General features: G+C 49.9%; 1 protein-coding gene and 2 long non-coding RNA genes across 3 annotated transcripts; 2 read left to right on the forward strand and 1 right to left on the reverse strand.

The window, feature by feature from the left end:
• The first annotated feature begins 1026 nt into the window (after positions 1-1026).
• Positions 1027-2502, forward strand: LOC146404700 (uncharacterized). Its single transcript, XR_014841561.1, has 2 exons — positions 1027-1165; positions 1325-2502. It is a non-coding gene; the product is annotated as an uncharacterized LOC146404700 (long non-coding RNA).
• Positions 2503-4624: 2122 nt separating this feature from the next.
• On the reverse strand, positions 4625-9577 carry VAMP8 (vesicle associated membrane protein 8). Its single transcript, XM_003354743.5, has 3 exons — positions 9480-9577; positions 7377-7535; positions 4625-5081 (listed from the first exon to the last, which is right to left on the reverse strand). The coding sequence occupies exons 1-3, from the start codon at positions 9480-9482 to the stop codon at positions 4941-4943; spliced, it is 303 nt and encodes a 100-aa protein (XP_003354791.1). The 5' UTR covers positions 9483-9577; the 3' UTR covers positions 4625-4940.
• LOC146404701 (uncharacterized) lies at positions 9330-15376 on the forward strand. Its single transcript, XR_014841558.1, has 3 exons — positions 9330-9640; positions 10360-10602; positions 12922-15376. It is a non-coding gene; the product is annotated as an uncharacterized LOC146404701 (long non-coding RNA).
• Positions 15377-18726: the final 3350 nt, after the last annotated feature.

Below are 18726 nucleotides of genomic sequence, written 5' to 3' on the forward strand. Positions count from 1 at the left end.
AAGGGGCAGGAGTGAAAGAAAAAATAGGGGTGGGGGAGTGATGAACGGGGTGGGAGGGGCAGGAGGAGGTTGGAGTTGGCACATGCGCATTGAGATATATGGAATGATTGGTCAACAGGGACCTGCTATATAGCACAGAGAACTCTACCCAGTATTCTGTGATAATCTATGTGGGAAAAGAATCTTAATGAGAATGGATGTGTGTACAGGTATGACTGAATCACTTTTCTGTACAGCAGAAATTATCACAACCTTTTAAACCAACTATACTCCAATAAAACTTTAAAAACTGGAAGAAGAAGGAGTTCCCGTCATGGCGCAGTGGTTAATGAATCCTACTAGAAACCACGAGGTTGGGGGTTCGGTCCCTGCCCTTGCTCAGTGGGTTGACAATCCGGCGTTGCTGTGAGCTGTGGTGTAGGTTGCAGACACGGCTCGGATCCCGCGTTGCTGTGGCTCTGGCATAGGCCAGTGGATACAGCTCCGATTCGACCCCTAGCCTGGGAACCTCCATATGCCACGGGAGTGGCCCAAGAAATAGCAAAAAGACCAAAAACAAACAAACAAACAAAACAACAACAACAACAAAAAAAAAAAACCAAAAAACTGGAAGAAGAAGAAAAAAAAGAAAAAAAAAACAGAGGGAAGGAGCGAGGAGATGGATGGGAGACAGGCATCAGTGTACCCTCCCTGGGCTCAGATGCATCATTTCCTCAGATGAACCTGTGAGAGTCCCAGAGTTTTCCAGTACCTTCCAATAAATGATCTTAGTCTCAGCCTTGCAGAGTTTCCTCTTCTCTCCAAGTGCTTAAGGGTTAGCTGCAAGCCTACCCTAACCCTGCCTGATCCTTTGCTCCACCCGCTGGGAAGTGGGCTCTGGGGTCTGTCCTATTCTCCAGCCTCCCTCAGTTTCCTGGCGTGGCTGCAGAGCTCCACGCTACCTTCCTGCCCCGCTTCCTCTTCCTGCCTCCAGGTCCCTGGAGATGAGGCCATCCAGGCATCCAGACCCCCAGCCAGGCCACATCCATCACACCTCTGCTGGCTTTCCACGGGCAGAATCCCAGTACCCAGCCTGCTGGCGCCTGCCGGGGCCCAACTTCCAGGGAGTTCTAGCAGAGAGAAGCCTCCAGTACCACCTATTCTTGACACCTTAGCCTTGGAGAAGGCAAGTGGGAACAGAGGCCCAAGTCTACAGCAGGAGTGGGGGATGACTCAACTTAAGAATGTGTCCCTAGATAGGGGCTAGAAGCAAGTCAGGCTATGCCACCCCCTGATAACTTCAGTGGAACGCTTACAGTAAACATCTTCCTTTCTCTTTCCCCAGGGGGAGGAGTTTGCCTTCCAACACCCTGGCACAGGGGCTGGCATGGCCTCTACCACCCCATCTGCTCAGGTTTCCAAGCCCTGGGCCAGACTTGGCTCCTCACAGCTTCAGGAAGGGCTGAAGAGGTCATCATATTACCCACCACTTCTCAGGAGCAGGTTCTGAGTACCAGGCAGCTCTCTGCCACCGTCTCTCCTCTAACCTTCCGAGGACCCAGCAAGGCTGTCGGTATTGCTGACCCCACTTCACCATGCGGAAGAGGAGGCTCAGGGAGGCTAAGTGACTTGCCCGGGGTCACAGAGTGGGTAAGTGGCCACCAACAGGATCTCTGCCCGGAGTCTGACACCGAAGCCGGTGCTTGTAACCACTTGGCCCCCTCAAGTGGGAAGCCAGAGTCCCGTTCTCTTGGCGCGGAGCTGCGGGGACCCGCGCACGCCCCACTTTCCCTCCCGGGATGCGCGAGGTGAGCGGAGGGTCTGTTTTGGTCCTGCTCTGGCCGGCACTACCTCGCTGGGGGACCAGCGCGGGTTCCGGGAAGACGCCCGGGCCCTTGGACTTCGTTCTATCGCCTCGCACTCCCACGTCGCTCGCCCTCTGCCCGCCGCCCAGCCCCGGGCTCTCACCATCGTCGCTGCTGCCGCCACCTCGTCAGCTCCGGCTCCTCTGCCCTCAAGCGGCCGCGGTGCCAGGGACCAGGGAGGAAACGGAGGGCGGGGCCGGCTCGGCGGGGGGCGGGGGGCGCGCGATCCCTGCGCCGCGACCGTGACCAAGACAAATCGAAAGCGACCGGCGAAGGATTCTGGGCTCCGGGGCCGGTGCCTCTCCCTGCGCCGCCGCCGGCGCCCGGCCGCGAACGACTCCCCAGCCTCGTGAAGTGGGGGCTCTGCACGGACAGCCTGGTGCCAGGTCTACACCTCGGGGGCCCGCTGGAGTGGGCTCTGGAGTGGGCTCAAGGAGTCCTCTCTAGAGCTGCATCCCAGATCTGGTAGATCGGGTTGACCTGGGGAGGCATCATCATTTATTCATTCAACAGGAACCTGTAGGAGTGCCACTGCCCTGCCCTGTGCTAGGCGCTGCCCACCTTGATGAATGCAAATTACCCATCACCCTAAAAACGACCTCCTCAAAGTTTTGAAACCAAATAAATTTTATTCACAATAAATGGTATTAATACACTACCTGCCACTGGATTGTACATTATAAAACAGTCGATTGTATGTTTTGTGAATTTCACCTCAATCAAAAGAGAAAACAGAGAGCCCCTTCCCCAACCCTAGTTCTAGCTTTTTCTTTACTTCCCTTTCACCACGTGCTAAGTGCAGCCCTGCGCTAATATGCCCCTGTTCCTCAATGGGAGGATGAGGGAGGTTGGTGTGTCCAGTCCTTCCAGAGCCTTCTTGAGCTGGATCCGTCCATCCTCAGCCTCTCCTTTCAGTGCTTCAGGGAAGCCACCTGCCACCTCTTCTCCACCGCACCCCTTGCCACCCCCAACATCTCAGAGGTGGCCCCTTTTAAGGAAGGAGGCTTAAAGTTCCCTCTCCCTGGATGAATCCCAGTGAACAAAGACCCCACCCCCACCCAGGACGGTGAGTCTGGGTTGCAACGGCTGAGGCTGCTCGGAGCTCCAGTCCAGGAGTGGACTGAGGACAGGGGATGGACATGGTTGTGACAAAGATCACAGCAAGGAGTTCCCGTTGTGGTTCAGCAGGTTAAGAACCCGACTAGTATCCATGATAATGCAGGTTCAATCCCTGGCCTCCCTCAGTGGGTTAAGTATCTGGCGTTGCCGTGGACTGTGGTGTAGGTCTCAGACATGGCTTGGATCCTGCGTGGCTGTGGCTGTGACGTAGGCCAGCAGGTCCAGCTCCAGCTCCAATTCAGCCCCTAGCCTGGAAACTCCCATATGCTGCAGATGCAGCCTTAAAAAAAAAGAAAAAAAAAAAAAAAAAAGACTGGGGTGGGGGTCTCATCTGTGCTTTCCTCCCTTCCTAGTTTTCAGAGCATGATTCTAGAACCCAACTTGCCAGTACTAAGTCTCAAATCCTGTCTCCCACCCCTGCCCTTCTGGACTCCCTCCCCCAAACAGGTTCAATTGTGGAACACCTATGGGGGAAACAAGGACAGAGATGATGAAAACCCTTCCCTCAAACCAAGGCAGACTGGGTACCGGAAAGAGTGACAATGACGATGGAACCTGGTAGGGAGGAGGGAGGCCCAAAGACAGAGAGGCCCATTGTCCGTCGAGGGGAAGGAAGGCCATAGGCCCTGTCCTGTGACACTGACTGTGCCCGGCCACGGGACACGCGTGAGATGCTTGCCCCCTCAGGACAGCTGAGACCCAGAGGCCCTGCTAAGCTCCAGGAGGGCAGGGGCAGACAAAAGACAAATGGAACTTGCAGAACCACAGGAGACGGAAAAGCAGTTCAGTTCCTCCAACACCCCTGCACCCCACCTCCCACCTCTAGAGTACAATAGGGCCATGGAAGAGAAAGAGCACTGATGGGAGGGGCAGGAGGCCCTTAACCAGACGAAAGGGTCAGCCCAGGTAGGTTTCCCATCTCAGCTAACACTTCCCGCAGAAAAGTAACAAAGGAAATGGCAAGAGAGGGCCACTGGGAGTCTTACATACCACCCTAAAATGTTGGGGGAGGTTTTGAATTTTCTGTATGCTGAGACCTCCAGAAAATTCCTCTTCTTGAGACAAGTGACAGTGATGGAGAAAGGAGAGATAAAGAAAGTCAGGGAGGAGTTCCCTCTGTGGAGCAGTGGGATTGGCAGCATCTCTGCAGCCCCAGGATACAGGTTGGATCTGGCATTCTCTGGCCCAGGAACTCCATATGCTGCAGGGGTCGCCAAAACAACAAAACAAAACAAACAAGAAAGACAAGGCATTTCCACTTTTCTCCTTCAAATATATGCTCTCCGCCCCTCCAATAACTTGGCCCTCCAATGGGAGACTCTGCCAGAGGGTCTTCAGAGAGAAAAGCAATAGCAGGGCCAGGAGTTCCCGCTGTGGCTCAGCAGATTAAGAGCCCAACTAGTATCCATGAGGATACAGATTCGATCCTGGCCTTGCTCAGTGGGTTAAGGACTGACTGAGTGTTGCCATTGAGCTGTGGTGCAGGTTGCAGACCGGCTCGGATCCTGAGTTGCACTGGCTGTGGTGTAGGCTGGCAGCTGCAGCTCCGATTTGACCCCTAGCCTGGGAACTTCCATATATGGTGGGTGTGGCCCTAAGAAGACTAAAAAGAAAAAGAAATAGAAGGTCCAAACGGAAAGGGAGAAAGGACCTCACACGCGTAGGGATACAGAAAGGTCTTTATTGCCCACTGGCCACCGTCAGTTCCATCAGCTTCCCAGCCACATGCTGGGCCCTCTGGGTCTGTCTCTCCAACCACCTCTGAGGCCCCCTGAGACACAGCCACAGTCTGGCTCTCTCCTTCCAGGGACCAAGGTACTCGCGGGGGCAGACAGCGCGGGGGTCTCAGAGTGAGAGGCAGGAGGCTCGAGCAGCATTCTTTGTGGAGGAGCATGGGAGAGAGGGCCCCTCTCGGCACCCACTATGGAAGGTTGCCCTGAAGAGGAGGGCAGGGTGGAAGGGGTTCCCTAAGTTATTTTAAGGGATGACGTTGGTGGCAAAGAGCACGATGAAGAGGATGATGATAAAGACGATCACGCAGATGATGACGATCATCTTCACGTTCTTCCACCAGAACTTCCGAGCCACCTTCTGGGACGTGGTCTTGAAGTGCTCAGACTGCAGGAGATAAGGCAGAGTGACCCAGTGCCTCCTCCCACTGGACCACGAGTACAAACAGAGACCCGCACACCACACATTTAAGTGTTTAAGTGCTAGGAGTTTCCCGGTGGCTCAGTAGGCTAAGGATCTGGCATTGTCACTGTGGTGGCTCAGGCTGCGGCCATGGCCAGGGCTCAATCCCTGGCCCGGGGAACTTCTGCCTGCGTTGGGCATGGCCCAAAAAAATAAAAATAAAAAAAAAATATTTAGGTGCTGGAGTTCCTGCTGTGGCCCAACAGGATGGGTGGAGTCTTGGGAGCACTGGGACGCAGGCTTGATCCCTGGCCATGCACCATGGGTTAAGGATCCAGCCTTGCCGCAGATTCAGCCTTAAGGGGCAACTGCAGCTCAGATCTGATCTGTGGCCTGGGAACTCCCTGAGCTGCAGGGCGGCCAAAAAAGAAAAAAAAAATTACATAATTATATATTTGGGAGTTCCCATCATGGCTCAGTGGTTAACGAACCTGACTAATTACCATGAGGTGACAGGTTTGATCCCTGGCCTTGCTCAGTGGGTTAAGAATCCAGTGTTGCCGTGAGCTGTGGTGTAGGTCTCAGACGAAGTTCGGATCTGGTGTTGCTGTGGCTGTGGTGTCAACTCCAATTAGACCCCCAGCCTGGGAACTTCCATATGCCAGGGGTGTGGCCCTAAAAAGACAAAATAAAAAATTTTTTATATATTTGTATATTATACACTTTAGATATTTTACATATTTATATATTATATTTTATATATTTTATATATTATATATTTGTATATAAATATATATATTTATTTAAGTGCTAAAGGTGAGGTAACAGACTGCTGAATAAAAAGGTTCTGTCCTCCTACCTTGACAAATATACCTTCACAACAACCTGGTGGGCCAAGTTCAAATTTAGGATTCTTGGGCTCACCCCTTGGGTGCCCTGACTGTCCCCTTCTCTTCTTACCCCTGCACTGTCATGTATACTGAGGGGCCTCTGACATATGCTCACACCCACAGTTGTGACATCGTCAGTGCAACCTGCCCTTGGGAGGGCAGACACTGGGGCTGAGGGGTACAGGCTCCAGGGGGACACATGTCCCTGGTTTTGTGACTTCTGGCTCCCTGAGGACCACTGAAGCTGGAGGAGGGGCCAGGGCCATTCAGGGGTTGGAAATGAGGGAAAAATGCTCTTCCTCTCCCAATTCAAGTTGCAGAAATTAACTTTCCCTGGGCTATGCTCCCCAGACGAGGCTGTGGAAAGAAACATTAAGTCTCAGGGAGTCAAAGGATCTATACCCAAGGTCACACACAGGACTCAGAAAGCCAAGGCCAGGCTCTCCCATGGATGTGGAATCCTATGCTCCAGCCCTCTGCTGAACTTTAGAGTTCCTCCCTCCCTGGGCAGCTGGCTGCAGCCTCTGGCTGGAGAGAGAGAATGAGATCTAGCAAGATGTGGATGATATTGGGGAGTTCCTCTTGTGGCTCAGCACTAAAGAAACCAATTAGCATCGATGAGGACATGGGTTCGATCCCTGGCCTTGTCCAGTGGGTTAAGGATCTGCCATTGTTGTGAGGGGCAGTGTAGGTTACAGATCCAGCCTGGATCCCAAGCTGCTGTAGCTGTGGCTGTGGCCAGAGGCAACAGCTCTGATTGGACCCCTAGCCTGGGAACTTCCATATGCTGCAGGTACCAGAATGGCCCTAAAAAAAAAAAAAAAAAGATGTGGGAGATATTATTCTAGCCTTTAGCTAGCAGAGAACCCTGGATCAAAGACTTTTACTGCTTTTCCCACCTTCTTTTTAAAGCTGGCTCAGCAAGATTCTTAACAGTTTTCCACCACCTGCCTAACAACTCCTGGGGAAGGCCTAGAGCCCTAAGAGGATTTTCTGGAGCCAATATTTTTGCCCTGGGGAAGGCCAGATCCAAATGATTGTCAAGGGCAGCCTTCAAAGGGAAAGTCTCCTAGGAGAGAAGCCTCAGAAGACACAGGCTGACTGAGCCATCCATTTGTCTCAGGAAATGCCTCCATGGGTCCGCACCCACCTCCACCCCTCTCCATGCACCCCAGCCCCAGTCCTTGAACCCATTCCCTGGACCCCAGCACCAATCAGTGGAGTAGAGCAGAATCAGAAGTGGGGAATCTGCTCCCATCAATTCCCAGTGCAGGTGAAAAGGCAGACTGCCCTCCTGAATATCTGCCACCAAGACAGCCAATCCCCAAACCCCCAAGAATCTTCCTTCCCCCTCTTCCTCTGGCCCCCAGTAGGCTCCCCATTGTCTCACTGTGGCTTCCAGATCCTCTGTCTTGTTGCGGAGATGGTCCAAGTTTTCTCCCCGGGCCAGGATCCGCTCCACATTCTGGGTCATAATATTCTTGACTCCCTCCACTTCACTCCGCAGGTTCCGCACGCGGTCATCCCCTCCACCGCCACTGGCCTCCTCCTGGGCAGCAACAAAACGGTTAATTAAGCCAAGTGGTGGAGGGACTGAGACTCAGCCTCAGAGGCCAGAGGAGGGGGAGGCCTAAGATGGACTTAAGCTTTTGTAATGCTTGAACTATTTACAAAGAGAAGGTTTTCTGCTAAGTATGCATGTAATAAAAAAACAAATGCAGGAGTTCCCGTCATTGTGGCTCAGCAGAAACAAATCTGACTAGCACCCATGAGGTGGCAGGTTCGATCCCTGGCCTTGCTCAGTGGGTTAAGGATCCAGCATTGCTGTGGTGGTGTAGGTCACAGACTTGGCTTGGATCCCACGTTGCTGTTGCTGTGGCTGTGGTGTAGGCCAGCGGCTATAGGTCTGATATGACCCCTAGCCTGCAAACTTCCATATGCCACGGGTGCAGCCCTAAAATAAAAAGATTTAAAAAAAAACAGGATTTTGGAGTTCCCGTTGTGGCACGGTGGTTAACGAATCCAACTAGGAGCCATGGGGTTGCAGGTTCAGTCCCTGGCCTTGCTCAGTGGGTTAAGGATCTGGCGTTGCTGTGAGCTGTGGTGTAGGTTGCAGACATGGCTCAGATCCTGCATTGCTGTGGCTGTGGTGTAGGACGGCGGCTACGGCTCCAACGAGACCCCTAGCCTGGGAACCTCCATATGCCGCGGGAGTGGCCCTAGAACAGGCAAAAAGACAAAAAAATAAAATAAAATAAAGCACTTTGGAGTTCCCCAGTGGCTCAGGAAGTTAAGGATCTGGTGTTACCACTGCTGTGGCTCTGGTTACAGCTGAGGCTTGGGTTTGATCCTTGGCCTGGGAACTTCCACATGCCATAGGGCACAGTGAAAAAAACCTACATGTTTAAGCCCCAGATGGTAAAGAGCCATGCTAGGAGACATTGAATCAAACCTCTTTGTGGGTTCTCAGGGTGCATGACAAATACCACCACCAAACCCCTCTCCACTGCTTCTTTTCCTCAAAGAGGGTTCCAGGAGACAGCTGAGCTGGCATTTCACAGTGCACAGCCCCACTGCTCCTCACCAACTCTCAAATCCCATAGGGTCCTCAGTAAAAATGCCTGTGCCAGCCCGCAGACCACCCTCACCCAGCTCAACTCTCCCTCTCTCTCCGGACCTCCTGGGCAGCCTGATGGCTGTGACCCAGAACAACAGCCACCAGGCTACAAGTCCCTCACAAGGCCCCACCAGAGAGCCGTTGGGCCACAAACTTCTGCTTTCCCCACCATTTAGCGTCATGAGCCGGCACCACGCCACTGCCTGCTTAAGCAAGTATAAAATAAAAACAGCAGCCTGGGCGTTGGGGGAAATGGAGGGCAAGTTCTTCCTGGCCTGATGCCTCATCCCCAGGCTTTATGATAAGGTTTTTGAACAGGGAGGGAGAAACTCCCTCCCTGACCCACTAGACTTCTGGTGTGGGTCCAAACGAGACACTCACAGAAAACCCACTTCTGACTTTCAAACCCTTAGCTCTCTTCCTCACGTTAATGGAGATGAGCTAGATTCCTTGGATTCAGGGGAGAGACACATTCTTTGCGTTTCTGTACAAGAATAGAGAGAAAGGCAAGGGGGATTCCGCCGCTGGGCTGGAACCTGCGACGGGAACAGCAGAGGCGCTGCCCAGGAATGTCACAACACCCGCGGGCCCGCCGGCTGGAGAAGGAGAAGAATTAGGACTCCCCCACCCCCACCGGAGCCCCCCTCCCGGCCGGCTCCGGGGTCAGGGGAGGGAGGGAGCGAAGAAGGAGCAGGAACACCCGCCCAAGGCAGCTCCGAACTATTTGCAGACGAACTGTCAAAGAAGACAGGCCACAGCGCTGGCTCGGCCCTCTGGACTTTGCCACTAACTTTCCTTTGCTGATCCCCAGCCCTCCCCCTCGAACCCTCTGGCTGGGCTTGAAATCAGCCCCTTCTTAGTCTCCAGCTCTCTCACCATGTCTCCGAGCGGCTGGGGCCTGGCGGCAGCAGAACTCGCCTAAGTCGGTTTCCTCCTGGGCGGCCGTCGGTTCACTTCCTGCTTGTCCAACTTTCAGCCCGCCCCCGCCCACCTCGCATCCCGAGCCGCTCCGGCCACACCTCGCGCAGGTTCCCCAGGTAGGCGGGCACCCTCCACAGCCCTCCCAGTCTCCTCCCCTGCCAGGGCTTAGGCTTAAAGCCACAGGGCTCCCTGGCACCACAATTCTTCTCACGTATCAGGAACCAGGGAAAAAAAGATCAGGCAGCCCTCCTAGGTTTACTGATGTAGAAAGGGCAGCCATCTCCCCTCCCGCTTTTTTTGGCCGCCTCACGGCACATGGAATTCCCAGCCGACCAAAGCAGCCTGCGGCAACGCTGGATCCTTAACCCACTGTGCTGAGCTGGGGATCAAACCTGCGTCCTGGAGCTGCAGAGACGCTGCCAATCCTATTGCACCACAGCGGGAAGTCCCGCTTCTTTTTCTAAAGTCCTGAATATCTGACCCTCAATTCTTGGAGATTGAACTCAACTTTCAGCACCTTGTTCGCATGGGAACAGGATGCAGAGATGAACACTTTCTGGACAGACCTTGCTCCCAAGTCTGTTTTAGTGTAGAAAGCACTAAAACCCCCAGAGTCTGGAATGCTGGGATTCTGGGCTCTGGTGTCAGAAGGCTGCAGACCCTGAGTGAACCTCTGCCTGTCTGGGTTTTGCAGGTGCTGACGCTGACCTCAGAGGGTGGTGGTGAGGAATAAAAGGATAGAACATAGCATGTGCCTAGCACAGTGTCTGGAACCAAGGGCTGCCCACTGCTGGAATCAGGAAATGATGGCTCACCAACCCCCCTTTCCTTCCAGAGTTCAACAGTCCTGCATGTACGTCTCTTCAGGAGCCACCATGTGGGTTGGTGAGCCCTGTCAGAAACAGTCAGACGACTGCCCTATGGAGCAGGAAAAGGGGCCCAGGGCAAAGGATTTTTCCACCAACCTGGCTCCAGGCCAGAGAAAATCCACTCTTCCTGGATGGTGTTTATCAAGACAGAAGAACAATAACAGGGACGTGCAGAAGGGAACAAACATTCCTGTCCCATCCCAGAAGAGGTAACAGTTCCAAGAGGGAAATGTTAGTTTCTCTGACAAATGCTTTTTTAAAGAGTCTCATACATTTTGGACCTCTGGAGCATTTTGAGACCCTTAATTTTAATTTATAATGAAACCTTCTTCCAATTAGATAAGATTATTATCTTCTGCAGCTCTGAAATTTGGTGCATAGTAACAGCCTGCTTTCAGAGAATGTGGCTCCTGGACTCCTCAGCATCCTTAGAAAGGCTACAATGTGGCCAAGAAGAGGGAGGTCAGAACCTTTGATCTGTACTTGCTGCTGTCTAGTACAGTAGCCTTGGACCACAAGTGGCTGTTGAACATTTGAAATGTGGCTAGTCTGAACTCTGATGAGATTTAAGAGTAAATGAAACACACACACGGATTTCAGGTGTTCCCTTTGTGGTGCAATGGAAACAAATCCAACTAGGAACCATGAGGTTGCGGGTTCAATCCCTGGCCTTGCTCAGTGGATTAAGGATCCGGCATTACCGTTAGCTGTGGTATAGGTTGCAGATGCGGCTCGGATCCCGCATTGCTGTGTCCGTGGCACAGACTGGCAGCTGTAGTTCCAATTAGACCCCTAGGCTGGGAACCTCCATATGCCATGAATGTGGCCCTAAAAACAAAACAAACAAAAAACCCCCACAGATTTCAAAGACTTATTATGAGAGAATACCTGTAAATCTCAGTAATTTTATATGTTAATGATAAGTTGAAACAATGTTTTGGATATATTGAGTTAAAAATATATATAACTGTTAAAGGGAGTTCCCGTCATGGCTCAGTGGTTAATGAATCTGGCTAGGAACCATGAGGTTGCAGGTTCGATCCCTGGCCTCACTCGGTGGGTCAAGGATCCGGTGTTGCCGTGGGCTGTGGTGTGGGTCGCAGACATGGCTCAGATCCTGCGTTGCTGTGGTTCTGATGTAGGCTGGTGGCTACAGCTCTGATTGGACCCCTAACCTGGGAACCTCCATATGCTGCGAGTGCGGCCCTAGGAAAAACAAAAGGCAAAAAAAATATATATATATATATATATATATATATATATATATATAAATAAAACTGTTTAGGATTCGGTATTGTTACTGCTGTGGTGCAGGTTTGACCCCTGGCCTGGGAACTTCCGCATGCTGCCAGTAAGGCCAAAAAAACAAAATAGATAGATGGATAGTAGATAGATAATAGATAGATATAAATAAGTTATTTTCGCCTGTTTCTTTTCTTTTAATAGAAAAATTTTAATTACCAATGTGGCTCTAATTATATTTTATTAGATGCTGATCTATATACCTTAACATTTATGTGACACTGACAGTCTTCTGTAACCTCAGTTACCTCACTGTCTGTGCTTGGCTCTTAAAAAACCCTCAGTAAATGGTGGCTTTTGTGATTACTATTATTAAGAATTCTAGATGCTCAGTGAATTGGTAGGTAGGAGAACATCAGAAATGCCAACAAAGAGCCAAGTATGTAGTTTCCTCAGAAAACTAAAATCAAACTACCATATAATCCAGCAATTTCTCTCTTGGGTATATATACAGAAAAAAAAGAAACAAAAAGTGATTTGAAAATATAGATGCAGAGTTCCCGTTGTGGCGCAGTGGTTAACGAATCCGACTAGGAACCATGAGGTTGCGGGTTTGATCCCTGGCCTTGCTCAGTGGGTTGAGGATCTGGCGTTGCTGTGAGCTGTGGTGTAGGTTGCAGACAAGGCTCGGATCCCGCGTTGTTGTGGCTCTGGGGTAGGCTGGCAGCTACAGCTCTGATTAGACTCCTAGCCTGGGAATCTCCATATGCCGCAGGAGTGGCCCTAGAAAAGGCAAAAATATAAAAAAGAAAAAAAAAAGATTGATGCTCCCCAGTGTTCACAGCAGCACAATTTACAACAGCCAAAATATAGAAAAGCAACCTAAATGTCCACCAACAGATGAATAGTAAAGTAGATGAATATTACTCAGCCATAAAACAGAATGAAATTCTGCCATTTGCAGGAACTCGGATGGACCTAGAAAGATTATGCTTAGTGAAACACATCAGGCAGAGAAAGACAAATACTACATGTTATTACTTATATATGGAATCTAAAAATAAAACAAATGAACATATATAGCATAACAGAAACAGACTAACACATAGAAAACAAACTAGTGGTTACAGTGGGACAAGGGAAAGGGGAAGGGACAAGACAGGTGAATGGGATTAAGAGATATGAACTACTGTGTATGAAATAGATAAGCAGCAACTAAATATTGTATAGCACAGGGAATTATAGCCATTCTCTTATAATGATTTTTGTTTGTTTTTGTTTTTTAGGGCCAAAACTGCACCTAGTCTAGGTGTTGAATTGCAGCTGCACCTGCCGGCCTATACCACAACCACAGCAATGCAGGATCTGAGCCTCATATGTGACCTACACCACAGCTCACAGCAACGCTGGATCCTTAACCCACTGAGTGAGGCCAGGGAGCAAACCCTTGTCCTCATGGATACTAGTCAGGCTCATTACCACCGAGCGACAATGGGAACTCCACGTAATGACTTTTAATGGAGCATGAGCTGTAAAATTACTGAAGCACTAAGCTGTACCTCTGAAACTAATATAATATTGTAAATTTAAAAAAAGAAAGAAACAAAGGGCCAGAGTAGGATGTTGGAAGGGAGCAGAAAGAAAGGGCAGAGGATTCCTGGGATGGGAATGAGAGTTACGACGGTCGAGGAGTTACTGGGGTCTGGTATCCACTGCAAGCCTTGGATATATCCTGGTCCCTGAGGGAGCTGTCTGTTGGCCTAGACCCAGAAACCATCAGGGAGATTCCAAAGTGCCCACGGTTGGGGCTGCAACCTGTTCATGCCCTTCTTTACCACACAGAATCCACGCAGGCCTGGCCGCACTGGTGCGAACATCACAATGGTACCCTCTGTCAGAAGACCACCTTGATAGCCCCCTCACAAGGTGAGGCATTCAGTAAGGCACCAAACTACAGGCTCTGAGCAGAAATGGTGCTGTAGGCAGGGAACAAGAAGAGAACAAAAGTCACCAGTTCCTTTACAGTCGAGGACGCCTCTATCCCAGAAGTGGAGGTCAGTCACTTTGTAAGATGCCAGTGGGGGAGCTGCAGCCAAAGGAGCAATTGGAGTGTACTGATGAGCGTCCTTAGTCCCTGTGAGATCAGGGGATTTGGGCAGCAGCTCCACTGCCCCCTGGCTGTGGAGTCTTAGCAGGCCACTTCCCTCTGGGACCTTTGAAAAATAGGTCCTCATCTGAAAAACAGGACGAAGAGTGAAAGCTATGGGAGTTCCCATTGTGGCTCAGTGGGTTAAGAGCCCAACATAGTGTCCATGAGAATGCAGGTTTGACCCCTGGCCTTGCTCAGTGGATTAAGAATACGGCATTAACACAAACTGTAGTGGCTCCCAGAGTCACCTTGGATCCAGCATTGTTGTGGCTGTGGTATAGGCCTGCAGCTGTAGCTCCAATTCAACCCCTAGCCTGGGAATTTCCATATGCCACACACAAATGCAGGTATGGCTGTAAAAAGAAAAGAAAATAATAAGAGCTACTTCGTGGAGTTATTCTTAGGATTCAATGGTATAGGTATACATTGCTATGTTTCTGCTAAAGCACTTTACAAATGGAAAAAGGAGACCGATGGAACAAATGGAATGAAAAAATAGGGAAAGAGGAATATTAGCCTGCAAAAACAACCAGGCAAATTTTGGTGTTCATTGGCATTTATCTTGAGTTTTATTTACGGCCCAGTTGGGCAGTTGACTTCTGTACCTCTCATGGAAAAGGACAGAGAATAAGGAAGAAGCACATTCAGGAGGCCCGACTTGAATTGCTCTCTGAAGGATCACAAAGCTTGCACCACTGCCAAGGTCTCTTTTGTCTCTAGGCCTGTCTATATAGACTGTTCCACCACTGGCCACCCCATCTGTGACACAGTCACCCCCCTCTCTCCCAATGTGCTCTCTTCCTTTCTGACACTGCCCTTAGAACCTGAAGCTTCTGCCCTTGGTCATCCTTTGATGCTGCACTCTTTACTTTTTCTCTTTTTATGGCCATACCTGTTGCATATGGAAGTTCCTGGGCTAGGGGTCCAATTGGAGCTGTAGCTGCCGGCCTATACCACAGCTGCTGCAGCACTGGATCTGAGCTGCATCTGTGACCCACGCCAGCTTTCAACAATATTGGATCCTTAACACACTGAGGGAGGCCAGGGATTGAACCTGCATTCTCATGGATACTAGTCAGGTTTGTTACTACTGAGCCACAATGGGAACTCCCAGAGCAAGAAATTTTGACAAGTGTCTAGAGATATTTGTCAGTGTCTAGAGATATTTTTGGTTGACACAACTGGGGGCAGGGGAGGATGCTACTGGCATCTAGTGGGTAGAACTCACGGATGCTTCTTACAATCCAAAGGACAGCGCCCGCCCCCCCAACAAAAAATATACAGACCAAAATGTTAAGTGTCAAAATTAAGAACCCCCCCCCCAAAAAAAGGAGTTCCCGTCGTGGCGCAGTGGTTAACGAATCCGACTAGGAACCATGAGGTTGCGGGCTCGGTCCCTGCCCTTGCTCCGTGGGTTAACCATCCGGCGTTACCGTGAGCTGTGGTGTAGGTTGCAGACGCGGCTCAGATCCCGCCTTGCTGTGGCTCTGGTGTAGGCTGGTGGTTACAGCTCCGATTCGACCCCTAGCCTGGGAACCTCCATATGCCGTGGGAGCGGCCTAAGAAATAGCAAAAAGACAAAAAAAAAAAAATTAAGAAACCCTGGTCCTCCCTAGAGAAGTACAACCAATGTGTTTACAGTTTCAACAACCACCTATAAATGATCCCCAAATCTGAACTTCTCTCTCAATTGCCACTGCTGCCTGTCAATGCCCTGGACAGTCCACAGACCCATTCAACAGTCGAACCAAACCCTTTATCTTTCCCCAGTTTCCTCCTCCTGGATAGTATTCCCACTCTACCCGTTTTCCAAGTTAGGAACCCCTGAGCCATCCTACACACACACTGGGACATCACTAAGTCTTAGTCTTGTCTCTCAAATCCACCCCCTCCTTACCATACCAGCTCCTGCTTCCTAGATAAAGCCAGTATGAGCTCTTCTCTGGAAAATTCCATCCGCCTCCTAACTGACCTTTCTTTTCCCATCCATTCCTCTTGGGGTTGCTTGCTCCTCCCTGCCCCCAGGGTAAAGTCCAAACAACTTAGCTTGGCATTCCAAGATTGTTCTCAACCTGCTTTTTGAAGCTTATCTCCCATGAGAGTCACCTCCCTGCTCCTCAGTCATACTAAATTACATGCCCTTCCCCCAAACTCACCTACCTCTTTTAAATCTTTACCAAGTGGACTTGTCTCATAAGTGAATATCCTGCTTCATTCATCACTGCCTATGGGAAGTCTATTCTTTTCTTTTCTTTCTTTCTTTCTTTTTTTTCTTTTTAGGGTTGAACCTGTGGCATATGGAAGTTCCCCAGATAGGGGTTGAATCAAAGCTGCAGCTGCCACTAGGCCACAGTCACAGCCATGCTGGATCCAAGCTGCATCTACGACCTATGCTGCATCTTGTGGCAATGCCAGATCCTTAACCCACTGAACAAGGCCAAGGATGGAACTGTCTTCCTCATGGATACTGGTTGGGCCCTTAATCTGCTGAGCCACAATGGGAACTCCAGGAAATCTATTCTTTTTTTTTTTTGTCTTTTTGTTGTTGCTATTTCTTGGGCCACTCCCGCGGCATATGGAGGTTCCCAGGCTAGGGGTTGAATCGGAGCTGTAGCCACCGGCCTACACCAGAGCCACAGCAACGCGGGATCCGAGCCGCGTCTGCAACCTACACCACAGCTCACGGCAACGCCGGATTGTTAACCCACTGAGCAAGGGCAGGGACCGAACCTGCAACCTCATGGTTCCTAGTCGGATTCGTTAACCACTGCGCCACGACGGGAACTCCCAGGAAATCTATTATTTCCAGATTTCTTCTGGATTTCCCCACTGAAGTTAACTTCTTCCTCTTTTTTTTTTTTTTTAAGGGCACACCCAGGGCATATGAAAGTTCCTGGGCTAGGGATCAAACTGGAGCTGCAGTTGTAGGCCTACACCACAGCCATGACAATGCCAGATCCGAGCCACATCTGCGACCTGCACCACAGTTCAATGCTGTATCCTGAACCCACTGAGTGGGGCCAGGGATTGAACCTGCATCCTCATGGATACCAGTCAGATTCCTTACCATTGAGCCACAACGGGAACTCCATGAAAATCAGAATTTTAGAAAACTTGTATCTGCCACTGTAAGTCTGGCAACTTCCTGACATTTAATTTTTTTTTTTTGTCTGTCTTTTGTTGTTGTTGTTGTTGCTATTTCTTGGGCCGCTCCCGCGGCATATGGAGGTTCCCAGGCTAGGGGTTGAATCGGAGCTGTAGCCACCGGCCTACGCCAGAGCCACAGCAACGCGGGATCTGAGCCGTGTCTGCAACCTACACCACAGCTCACGGCAACGCCGGATGGTTAACCCACGGAGCAAGGGCAGGGACCGAGCCCGCAACCTCATGGTTCCTAGTCGGATTCGTTAACCACTGCGCCACGACGGGAACTCCCTTCCTGACATTTAAGACATTCTACATTTGCGAGGGCCTACTGTAGAACGGTGGGTTAAGAATCCAACTACAGCAACTCAGGTCACTGAGATAGCATGGATTCAATTCCTGGCCCAGGAACTTCCATATGCTGCAGTTATGGCCATAAAAGAGAAGGAGAGAGAGAGATTGATTCTGCATTTGGAAGAGCTGTATAACTCAGTGAACCAATGTTTTCCAAATGACCGTATGTATGATTTCACAAATTCATGCATGACTAAAGGGTCTATTCAAAGTGCAAGACATACCAATGATTTTAATGTAACAGAGCAAAAAGTTCATTATTGACTTCTGATTTCACATCTGACTAACCTTTTAAAAGCCATTTATAAGTTTAGGTGGGGCATCACACCTTCATTGTGGTATCCACAATCATCTAAACAGGCTATTAAAATGCTTTTCTTGGGGAGGCAGAACTGTGCTGGCAGCATGCAGAAGTTCCCAGGCCAGGGATCAAAGCTGTTTCACCACAGCAACCTGAGCCACAGGAGTGAAAACACCAGATCCTTAACCTGATGGGCCACCAGGGAATTCCTAGAATGCTTTTTTCCAACTAAATATCTATGGGGCCAGATTTCCTTCACATACTTAAATCAATGCCATTTCAGAACAGATGGAATATAGAAGCAGATATGAGAATCCAGCTCTCTTCAATTAAGCCAGATATTAATGAGATTTGCATGTAAAACAATATACTGCTCTCATGTAACTTTTTTTTGTGTGGAAAACATACTTTTTAATAAAAATGTTATGTAGACATGTAAAGAGTTTATTACTTTTTTCTATTAGTGAATCAACACTTTTATACATTTCTCAGTGTAAATTTCCAATATACTAAAAACAGAAAAACGTAACTCATATAAATAAAAGTTCTGGAGTTCCCATAATGGCACAGCGGAAACAAATCCAACTAGGAACCATGAGTTTGTGGGTTCGATCCCTGGCCTCGCTCAGTGGGTTAAGGATCCAGCACTGCCGTGAGCTGTGGTGTAGGTTGCAGATGAGGCTTGGATCTGGTGTTGCTGTGGTTCTGGCGTAAGCTGGCAGCTGTAGCTCGGATTAGACCCCTAGCCTGGGAACCTCCATATGCCACAGGTGCGGCCCTAAAAAGAACACATAAATAAATAAAAGTTCTTTTAGGGTTCTCAATAATGTGTGTAGCGCGGTGTAAAGGGGTTCTGAGAATAAGAATGTGAGAACACATGCTCTAAGATGCCTATGTCTGATCCTGCTGGCCAATCTCAGTGCAGAGAATTTGATGTTACAATGCTATTCAGACTCACCTAAGAATTTTCCTGATAGACCACACTCTAGTCACTGCCCCTACTCTGCATTCCCTCTGCAGTTATTTTTTTCGGTTCTCCCTGCTGTTTTCAAACCTCTGGTTCTTGGCAGGTACCAGAAAGGCACATAAAGAAACTCGCACAGTCTCTACGCCGGGGCAGTTCTTCCAGGTGTGTCCTCACCT

This window comes from Sus scrofa, chromosome 3, assembly GCF_054392235.1.
Source record: "Sus scrofa isolate SSC_HxYL_T2T_F1_AM1 chromosome 3, Sscrofa_HxYL_maternal_Yorkshire_Landrace_v2.0, whole genome shotgun sequence".
Classification (NCBI taxonomy): Eukaryota; Metazoa; Chordata; class Mammalia; order Artiodactyla; family Suidae; genus Sus; species Sus scrofa.